The sequence below is a fragment of the Rousettus aegyptiacus genome, unplaced genomic scaffold (assembly GCF_014176215.1).
Source record: "Rousettus aegyptiacus isolate mRouAeg1 unplaced genomic scaffold, mRouAeg1.p scaffold_m13_p_17, whole genome shotgun sequence".
NCBI lineage: Eukaryota > Metazoa > Chordata > Mammalia > Chiroptera > Pteropodidae > Rousettus > Rousettus aegyptiacus.
The window spans coordinates 27,224,422-27,234,853 of record NW_023416292.1 but is presented as its reverse complement, the minus strand read 5'-3'; the positions used below and the strand labels follow the sequence as shown (position 1 = coordinate 27,234,853).

The following is a 10,432-nucleotide window of genomic DNA, read 5'->3' as shown; positions in this document are numbered from 1 at the left end:
AAAACTGTTATGTGACCATGAGGAAGACTATTTTACTTTGCTTAGTTGACCCCTCGTCTCAATTCCCAATAGTCACAGAAACATGTTGCCATCTTTTACTTAATCTTTAATATATTTTAATTAAAAAAACCATTAACAGTACATTTTGGTCTGACGTGGTCCCTCTGCTAAAATGTCAGGTGCTAGCTGTAATTCTGGCTTTAAAACCAAAACTCCAAATGTTTAATAAATAAAAAAAAAAATTAGAACTAATTGCCATTTTACTCCAAACCAGCTAGCCTAGGGGAAGAGGCCAGAGAAAGGAGGCAGTAAGATCTTGGGCCTGTGACTACAGGGACAGCTGGCAGAGAAGTGGCACAGACTGTCTAAGCAGTCCCCAGAGTGGCCCCCCTCCCCGTTTTTGGCAGAGGCAGGGCGAGGGTCATGTGCCCCCTCCTGCACTCAATTCACTTGCATCTTAGGAGGGAAAACGTTAAAGTCAGCTCAGCTTTGGTTTCTGGTCCAAGTTAGGGAGCTTGGGAAAGGTGAGCCTTGGTCCAGCTTTGGCAGAAAGAGGCCCACAGGTGGGACAGTAAGGCACAACCCTGGCTCTGGAGGTCAGGGAGTCAAAGGCAAACAGGGCCAAATCCCGAAGTGTGAGGAATGTGAGTTGTAACCCCCGCACCCAGAGCTGAGGAAGGGTCTGGAAAGCGATGGAAAGGACAACTTGGAAAATGAGACCGTTCCCCCTCTAAAACAGGGTGTAACCAGGCTCCCCAGGTAGAGACCAGGGGGCAGGCTGGTCAGGATTTGGTTGAAAGGCAACTGGGTGACAAGCGGGGGGTGGGGGCACAGAGGGGAACTCTCCTCTGGCGCTCTCCTTTCTCTCCAGAGCTTAGTGACCCTGTGGGGAGGGGAGGGTAGTTCCTTGGCTTTATGCATTAGTCTGAGGGGCGGCAGAGACAACATTCAGTCATTCTTACGATGGTGGTTGTTGAGGATGGGGTGGCCATTGGCTAGGGGCCGGCTCTTGGCTCCTCCCCCAGCCGCAGGCTCCTCCCCCTCGGAGCTCTCTGTTTCTTCCCGGTCACTGCGTTCGTCCTCTACCTGCTGTGGAAAGAGAGAAGCAGGGTTATTCGATGTCCACAGGCCCGCTAAGGGCGGCCTCTGCGCGGGCTTGTTCCAGCCACACCTAGGGCCCCGCAGTTTAGAGGGTAGCTTGCCGGCGGGGGGCAGAGTGGGCATTCTACAGTTGAGGGCCAACCAGGCCCACATAAAGGGCACAGCACCCTCACCTTTCCAGTTATGAACTTGTGGGCCATGCGCAAAATGAGGTAGGCCCAGAAGATATGCAGCGCCTGTAGCACTCCCATCATGGAATTGAAGAAGTAATAGCCGAAGAAGGCGGGGTAGAGCTCCAGTGGGTACACCACGGTGCAGTGCAGGATCCTGGGGGCCGGGAGGGAGGGACAGGATTGTAAGCACGGACAGGAAGGGGCTGGGGGGAGGCACGTGTCCTGCTTTCATGAGGAGGGGAGCACAGTCTGGCCGCCCACTCACCAGAAGGGCAGGATGACCAGTCGGGTGATGATGAAGACGATGGCGAAGACGATGAAGATGTTGTTGCAGGTGTTTTTCCATCCCGCGTAGTTAAACATCTTGGCTGACTGCACAGACAGGCCCCGTCCGCATGCTCAGACGTACACCCGCTACCACTCGCCCCGTGCCCCGTCCCAGGAACGTCACACACCCCACCCCGCCCCACCCGTCAGAGAAGGACAGAGGGACAGGAGGACCTGTACCAGGGGCTGCAGGTCTGAAGAAATGCCCAGAAAGCCTGACCTCTAGCAGGTAGTCGGAAGAGTCGTGCAGCGCCATGATAAGAGTCCCCGCCCGGATGTAGTTGGCGAACCAGGAGAAGCTGATGAGGATGATGGTGGCCACGTGGTGGATGATCTGCTCCTTGAAGTCCTGCAGGAGAGATGGAGGCTCCAGGACTCCTTCCTGTCCCCAGCCCCCGCTACTCCTCCTTCCTCCCCCGGGGTTTCCGTTCCCCATGTCCCACAGTTCCATCCAAAGCACCACAAAATCGGAGGGAGGCTGTTCACAGAACTCTGTTTCGGCTTCGGGGCTTCATGGCACAGGCCCTTGACCCACCTTTCGCTTGACATCCGAGGCGATGCTGAAGAGCAGGGACCAGTAGAAAGAAAGTTCGATCATGTAGTACCAGTACTGGGAGGGGACGGTGCTCTGTGATGGGAGCAGGACGTAAGAGGCCGGAGCGACTGGACCCAAGGGCCTCGCCTCTCCACACCCAGCCCGTCTGGCCGCTGAGGTGGGTCAGCGCCACGACGCCCGTCCCTTCTGTCTCTTCACAAGGGGGGTGTGTGTCCTAGTCCTGTCCTACATCGATCCCATTAGTCACCCTCGTAGAAGGAAGTGAGGACCCCATCCTACCTGTATGGGATAGCCCTCCCAAACCTTCTTCATGTCATAGAACCAGGGTTTCTGCAGAGAGAGGGTGACGGGTCAAAAGAGGAACCCAGATTCTATAGCCTCCCCCACCTTGCCGGAGAACCGCCGCCCACGTCCCTGTAATCCCCACTCACATCCACGATGACGGCCATGCCGGCAATGAAAGCGATCAGGTAAAATGTGAATCTCCAGCTGGAAGAGGAAGCGGAAGTGGCCAGGAGAGTGGGCGGGGGACGGGCGCAGCCCTCCAACCACCCCAAGGACCCGACCCTTCGGGGACGTCAGGACAGTCCCAGTTCCTCCCACCTGGATGAGATCCCACCCCGCGCATAGCCACTGCCCCCCGCTCCCAGCTGGACACCCCAAACCTCCCTCTGCCCCCCGCTTCTCGTGCCTTGGCCTCCCTACCTGGCTTCTCGGAACTTCTTGAGGAGACTGGGCCGGTCCTGGTTGCGGCGGCGGCGGAACCAGCGCTCCACCTGGCGGCCGGAGAGCCCGCTCTGCCTGGACAGCAGCTCCACCTCGGCCTGCGCGCAGCGGCGGGGCCGTCACGCCTGGCCCCGGACTCGGACTCGGACTCCGACTCCGCAGCGACCGCCCGCCCTCCCGGAAGGGCCCGCGTCAGCACCACTGCCTCCTGTCTCAGCCACCAGGGCGGCCTCCCAACCCACCGAGACCCGGCAGCGGTACCTGTTTGGGGTGCTTGCCGTTGGCCAGGTAGAAGTGCTCCAGGGTGGGGTTGGGGGCTGCCCGCAGTCGCGTTTTCTCCTTCACGTTCAGGAGGGCAGCCAGCGGTGTGGCCACGTAACTGGGGAAGGGGCATGAGTGAGAGGCGTCCGGCTCTCCGGAAGCACCTCAGCCCCTCGGAGGGCCTCAGTTTCCCGGAAACCCTCTCTCCGGCCTCCTGGGGCTGCCCACAGCTGACAAAGCTGCCTGTGTTCACGAGTGACCAGCCGGGGAGGAGGGTGAGAACAAATGACCATTGACAGAAAGGGCCTGGGGGGTGCTGGGTCCTCAGGAAGACAATGCTGCCTTCAGTGGGGGGGACACACAGTAGGCAGGGACCTGGGTGGCCAGAACGCCAGGGTCCAAGACCAATTAAACTGCAAGGGACTGTGGCTGGCCGCCAGGGAAGGCTCGGAGGTGGGACGGTTTGCTCACAGCTCAAAGAAGTATCGAATGATGAGGAAGAGCAGGGCCAGGGGTAGTGTGATGTAGAGGTCTGAGGCTTTGGCGTAGACGCGTCCATCTCGGTCTTCTAGGTCGGCCCAGGTTAAGTTCACAGGCAGCCACAGCCGTTCCCACCAGAAGTAGTCATACAAGGTCTGGAGCATCCTGAGTGGGGCGGGGTGGGAAGAGAGAGGGCATCGAAGCGGGCAGTGAGACAGATGGCAGTTTTCACGAGTAACAGAAGGAGCAGCGCGCAGAGACTCAGCCCCGGGCTCAGGTCCCGGTCATGCGGCCTTGGACGAAGCAGCTTCCTCATCTGTAATATGCTGGTTTTCCAGTTCTGACATTTGCTACTTACTGCAATTGAATGGGATGCTCGCACCCCCCAAAGTCCCGATTTCCTAGCATTAAGAACCTCGGGTCTCCTGCCGTTTCGCTATCCAGCACCGTCTGGCCCAAAAAGCTGTAGCCAACGATCTGAGTAAGGTCAGAGGCACCCTCCCGTCCAGCTGACTTTCCAGCCACTCCCCCTCGTCCCCCAGCCAAGCAACCAAGGCACACTTCTCAGCCCAGGAAGTGTGCAAAAGCAGACGGCAGGGCCAGGGCCGAGCAAACCCCTCCACTTCCCCCACAGCCCATCCAGGCAGCAGGCCCCCTAGGGAAAATGAAGAGGCCAGAGTAAAGCAAAATTATGTCCCCAAATGAGGCTGAGCTCTAGGACAACCGGCGGACCGCAAACTTCTGCACACAAGGTGAACAGCCATGCCAAGCCACCTACTACACGCAAGGCAAGAGAGCCCTAAGGCACCAAAGCGAGACGAGGCTGCTGACCGGGATGGGGGGACAGCAGACCGAGACGCAGACCTGGACACCTGGTGGGAGTGAGGGCTCTCTCTAAGGCTCATCCAGAAAATCAGGCCCTAGTCTGCAGGGGAACACCCGTCAGTCAAACACGCTCAGCTCAGCTGCCTGCCCCGCCCGCGCCCCCCACCTCCACTGGACGGGAAGGACCCACAGAGGGGTGGATGCCCGAATGCGGGAGGGCATGGTCTGTGGCACATGAGAGGACAGCAGCTGCTCGGAGCTGGGAGCGGCAAGACGGGCCTGAGGAGCCGGTGGCGCTGGAACCAGACACCACCTGGCAGTCCTGGGGCCCATCGGTGAAGCCAGCAGATGACAGGCCAGGGCTTCCCAGGCTCCCGGCCCGGCATCCTCCCAGGAGGGAGGCAAGCTGATGGTTTTCAGGCTGGCCGTGGGACTCGGAGCGGACACAAAAGGCAGGTGGTCGTGCCCCGCCTCCGTCGCCAGGGAGGAAAGAGTGGGGAGATTGTCCTCTGCTGTGCGCTGGAGACCAGTGGGTGGCCCTGGCATTAGGCTGATCAGATAGCCCGCAGCTGAGCTGGGCGGGGCTGGTCCTCGGCCCCTCCTCCCGCAGCTCCGCCCCCACCCAGCACAGAAGCACTTGCGAAATCCCTCCCAGCCTGTCACGGGTCAGTATTCCAGCTCAAGGACTTTACCCTCTTGTCCCCACTCCTGGTCACTGCTCCCTGGGATGAAATCAGAGGTCAGCACTGACAAAGGAGCTTCAGCTCTACCTTCCCCCAAGCCCCCGGTCCCCCACCCACGCACATTCCAGGCCTCGGCCCAGGAGGGCATTGCCCCTTCCCCCCTACCTCTGCCAGAATAAATATTTAATCAGTTAAAGAGATGGAAGTCTTTTGAAGTGAACAAAATTAAACAATTATCCACATTGGAACTTTCCCCATGCGACCACACATGCGCGTGCACATACACACTTTTCCTCCAGAAAGTGGCAGAAAATGCAGTAGAGAAGGAACAGGTTGGACCGCAGATGGCAGTCCCTGCCCGCCTTTTCGCTTAGCCATGCGGGAGGTGGGCATTACCTGACCCAGTCACCTGAAGGCTATGGCTCTTGGAACCCTAGCCCTCTGGTGAGATCTAAGGCCAAGGGCACAGACGAGCCTCGGACGCGGGGCCCATCCCACCCTTGGTCAGTGGAAACCCGCAGGGACGTTTCTCCTAACGGGGATATTTTGAGGATTAAGGGTTCAGAGGGCTGGCTGGGATCCCAGAGGGGCAGGCGGAACCCCGCGCCCCGACTCCTGGGCCCAGGAATGCCTGATGCCAGTCTTGCCCAGACAAAGAAGGTGAGGAGCTGGGGAGGGAGGCAGAGGAGTCCAGGGCGAGCGCCTGGGTAGTGTGACTCCCTGTACCCAGGACAGGGAGAGCGCGAGGAGGGTGTGAGCTGTGAGGACGCAGGGGGATGAGACAGGTGGCCAGATTAATGGGGGCTCTCTCGCACCTGGGTCCCAGGCTTTCTGTGACCACAGCCTTCCCCTGCTGCCCAGGCCTTCCATTAGCACAGGAGCGCTAACCAGGCCCGGTCCCCGCCCCTTGGCCTAGCTGGGAGGGTCACCAGATTCAGCAGGTCAGGACTCGAGTCAACATGGGGGAAGGGAAGACACACAGAGCTGCCCAGCCGGTGGCTCACACAGCCCACAGAACCAACGCCGCCCGGGGGCCATGGCGGCTGCTTCCCGGGCGGCTGCTTGGCACCGCACACCGAGGGCTCCACGAACAAAAGGCTGTGACTGGCGACAGGGAGCCGACCTGCTTCTCCAGGCCCTCTCGGCCCTCGGGGCAGTTTCTTGCTTTTGTGGTGGAGAAAAATCACACCTACAGATACTTTTCCAATCACAGAATTTATTCCGCCAATCCTATAAAAGAGACAATGGCGGAGGGGGGGGGTGGGGTGGGGTGAGGTATGTATGCACCTCTCAGATTCTGTCACACACACACACACCTGCCTCAGGGACACAGGCGCCACTTTCTGAGCCACAGGCTGGAGCGTGGCCAGCGGAGCAGGGATTTCGAGGGCATTGGATTACAACGAACTTGAGCTGGCTCAGCCCGGTCCACACCCTTTGCCCCAACTCTGACCGACCCCTCCCGGACCCTCACGGATGCAAGCAAAGGGGCAGAGGGTCCCCATGGGGGATTGTAGACCCAGAAGGCAGGGAAGGCAGAAGTCTGAGTCTGCCAGAAAGGGATCTCACAGACTCCTGATAGCAGTGCCACTGACTCTCAGAGCTTGGAGGAAAAACTGAGGAAAATAAAACGGAATCGGCAAGGGAGGAGAGAGTGACAGAGGGTCTCACGGGCTGCCGGGTGCCACTGTAGCCTGAGGAGCTACAAAAAAGAAGCGGCAGGCGACCTGAGTAGTCTTCCTTGTTGAAAACTTTACAGGCAGCAACAGCAAGAGGTCATGAACTGGAAGGCTGCAAGCAGTGGACGAAGCCAAGAGGTGTCGCTCACTGGTCCGGGCTGCAGGATGGGCCCCAGAACTAGCTTGTCTGGGCAGCCCCATCAGAGGCCCCAACACACCCAATACTGCATCAGCCTACAGCACCCAGGAGTGAGCAGAGGCTGGCAGGTTGAAGGGGGGGATGGGGGGTACAGTGCTGAAGGGCGCAGTAAAGGATCAGTCAGCCTCTGGCCAGTGACAGGGGAAAGAGAAGGCCTTTCCTCCCAGGGGAAAGCTGGCCAGGAGCCCTGGTGAAGGGAGTGGACTGTGGGACGCCAAGGGACACAAGGGGCTCTCTTTAGAAAAGAGTCCGTCCCGGTCACTGTATGATTAGGGCCAGCCCTGAGGGACGAGGCTGCTGACAAGTCCTTACCCCGAGGAGCCCCAACACAAGTGCAGTCGGCCACCCACACTTGGGCCCAGTCACCTGGACCGCGGTATGGGACAGTGACCTAACACAGGTGTGGGAGTGACTGCCTGCTGGAGGCCATCCTTGATTGATTTTCTGGCAAGAGAGTCTGGCTCCACAACTCAGGATCCTCAGAACCAACCTCCCGCCCCCCCACCCCCCTCCACTGCCAGGCCTGGCCACTCTGGTGGCTGAGACCAGGTCTGGACGCCGGGAGCCTGGCTTGGGGTGAAAGAGAAACCCCCCAAGCGCGAGCCAAAGATCCCTGCCACACACCTGCAATTAACTACTTGCCAGAGAGCCTACGGGCCCGTGACTCGCAAGCTGCGGCAGAGAAAACCAGTTGCACCGGCGGCTCCCCGTCCGCCCCTGCCACACACACCCCATAACGGTTTGGGAGCCTTACCCTTGGGGGACCGGGGCAGACTCTCAGAGCCACTCCTTCCTGTTTCCCGTTAAGCACATGGACGCTCTGACCTCCCTCCCGGAGTGCGCACAGGGCGCCGGCAGAAGAAAAAGCAGCAAGACCCTCTGTCCCCTCCCACTGTGGCCGTGGCCCGGTCCGGGCCAAGGGCAGCGCCGCGGGGCCCCTGTCCGGCCGGGGCCTCGCGCGCGGACGGTCGCCAAGCCTTGCTGCGCCCCCGCGGAGAGGCGCCCGTGGCTCGCGGCGCGGCCCCCGGCCCCGCGGCCCCGGCTCCGGCCCCTACCTGTTGCCCGGGACGGCCGGTCCCGCCCGGCCCGCGGGCCCGCGGGCGCCCGGCCCGCCCTGCCCCAGGCCGCCGCCATGAGCGCGGCCGGCGGAGGCCCCGACCCGCGGCCGCCCCGCCCGGCCCGGCCCGGCCCGGCCGCGCGGTCTGCGCCCCGCGCCCCGCGCGCCCGGCCCCCCCCGCCCCCCCGCCGGGCCTCTCCGCGGGGGGCCTGTCTGTCGGGGGCGCCCCAGGCTCCACCCCCAAGCCCTCCGCGGCCGTGCCCGCCGCACCCCCGCGCGCGCCGGCCCCGGCGCCCCGGCCCGGGCCCCCACTCACGTCGGCGGCGGCGGCGGCGCGGAGCTGGCGGGGCCGGGGGCCGCTGCTCCGTGTCCCCTCTCGTCCGAGCGCCGGGCCCCTCCGCACTGGCTCGCCCGCCCCTCTCCTCCCCCTTCCGCCCGCCGCCTGCCCGCTCCCTCCCTCCCTCCCTCCGCCTCCTCGCGCCGCCCGCGAGCCCCGCCGAGCCGAGGCCGAGCCCAGCCCGGAGACAGGCCGCGAGGCGCGGGGCCGGCGGACTGGGCGTGGGCCCGCGGCCGGAGGGGCGGGGGGCGAGCCGCGGCCCGGCGCGGGCACCCGAGCCCGCCGCCCCCCGCCCCCGCCCGGGCACCCCCGCCGCCCTCCCGCCGCCCCCCGCCGCCCCCAGCCCGGCGCGGGCACCCCGCCCGCCCCCTGCCCGGCACCCGCCGCCTGCCGTCCCTCCCCCCACCGCCCCCCGCCCGCCCCAGCCCGGCGGGCACCCCGCCGCCCCCCGCCCGGCCCGGGCTCCCCGCCGCCCCCTGCCGCCCCCCGCCCGGCGCGGGCTCCCCGCCGCCCCCCGTCCGGCGCGGGCACCCCGCCCGCCCCCCGCCCGGGCACCCCGCCGCCCCCCGCCGCCCCCCGCCGCCCCCCGCCCGGCCCGGAGGAGTCAGCGCCCCGGGGAGAAGCCCCCAGCGGGGCGGGCTCGTCAGCCTCTCCGTCTCTCCGTTAGGGGGACGAGGCAGCCCTCGGGGCCCTACGGGTCAGACGCGCCCCACCCAGGGGCCCCCACTGCGACCCGGCAGCCGCCCCGCAATCCCCCCCGCCCCGCCGACTGCCGCTCCCGCCACCTCCGGCCCCACTGGGCGCGGAGGCGGGAGGGCGCCCGGCTCCCGGCGGGCGTAGCTGGGGGGGCGGGGGGGGGGGCGTCCTGCCCGAGTGCGGACGCCCAGGACCGACCCCGGCAGCCAGCACTTGTGATCACACTGCCCTTCCCAGCGCAGAGCCCGCGACCCTTAGGGCGTCCCCACCCTCACCATAAAACCGCGACGCTTCCACCCAGCAGCCGTACAGCCCACCCCAGCGGCACACGTACCCTACCCGCAGGCTCCGAGAGAGCCGGCCCCCAGCTTCAGCAGTTTTCAATCTACATCACGTTTATCCGTGCTCAAATTCGTCTTTTCAAAAAAATATTTTTTCCTGAGTCTGGTAAAGATGATGTTTCAGGAAGATGCAACATGTTTACCCAACAAAACTGAGAAAACAGTCCTTGACTCCTAGCCAGGGTGCAGAAGGATGTGTTTGGGGTTTAGGGGAAGAGAGAGAGAGAGAGAAAGAGAGAGAGAGAGAGAGAGAGAGAGAGAGAGAGAGACACGGAGAGAGCAAGAGTGAGCGAGCTACACCCTGTTCCATGTAGAGGTAACTTTGTTTTTATTTTGATGAAATGTTGACATTTGTATACAGTCACAGAACCTCTTGACAGCAGCTCCTTTCATGGTTTATCTAGACAAGTTCAAGCGCTGACAGGAGTATGACCCCCACACACGCTAATCCAGTTGGAGGGCTTGGCCCTCACCTATGGCTCTTTCTGGAGAGCCAGAGAGGCAGGAGCTGAATGACTTCCAGCGAGTTTGCTCATTTGCTCTGGCAGGAGCACCCCAGCCTAGGCCCACCACCAGAGAACCCAGACCTGTTGTCCTACGCAGGGACCCACCTTCTCCAGAACCCGCCCAGGGGCCTCCAGCCTTTTTTAGCCCCAGACCTGCCCGAGTCCTCATTCCCAGCCTCCAGCCCTGTTTTCCTTTGCCCCATTCTGAATTCTTCCCTTATTAACAAATTTTATAATTTTCGGCCCGTTTGCAACTCCCTCCCCCCACACACACCTTCAGCCTTCCAATTCCAGACCGCCCTCTCCGTTTCAGGAGCGGTCCCCACAGCCCTCCTCCCCCCACACACCTTCTCCGCAGTGTCTCCTCATTGGGCCCCAGCCAGCCTTCCGTCTGTCTCTGACTCCTCCCCACACCTCTGTCCTACTTGGCCCCCTCTTTTGGCTTCTGAATCATTTTACGAGGAGGCAGTTTTGCTAATGGCCAG

At 62.6% G+C, this 10,432-nt stretch overlaps 1 protein-coding gene across 5 annotated transcripts; it reads right to left on the bottom strand.

The window, feature by feature from the left end:
- Positions 1 to 91: 91 nt before the first annotated feature.
- Positions 92 to 10,431, bottom strand: CERS2 (ceramide synthase 2). Of its 5 annotated transcripts, none has more exons than XM_016122839.2 (11): positions 10,295 to 10,431; positions 3,616 to 3,789; positions 3,145 to 3,262; positions 2,863 to 2,981; positions 2,589 to 2,646; positions 2,437 to 2,487; positions 2,137 to 2,229; positions 1,822 to 1,950; positions 1,540 to 1,646; positions 1,275 to 1,428; positions 92 to 1,089 (listed from the first exon to the last, which is right to left on the bottom strand). In XM_016122839.2, the coding sequence occupies exons 2-11, from the start codon at positions 3,786 to 3,788 to the stop codon at positions 949 to 951; spliced, it is 1,143 nt and encodes a 380-aa protein (XP_015978325.1). In that variant the 5' UTR covers position 3,789; positions 10,295 to 10,431; the 3' UTR covers positions 92 to 948. The 5 variants fall into 5 exon arrangements, with proteins under 5 accessions (XP_015978325.1, XP_015978324.1, XP_015978323.1 ...); XM_016122838.2 differs by lacking the exon at positions 10,295 to 10,431 and adding an exon at positions 9,435 to 9,630; XM_016122837.2 differs by lacking the exon at positions 10,295 to 10,431 and adding an exon at positions 8,385 to 8,504.
- Position 10,432: the final 1 nt, after the last annotated feature.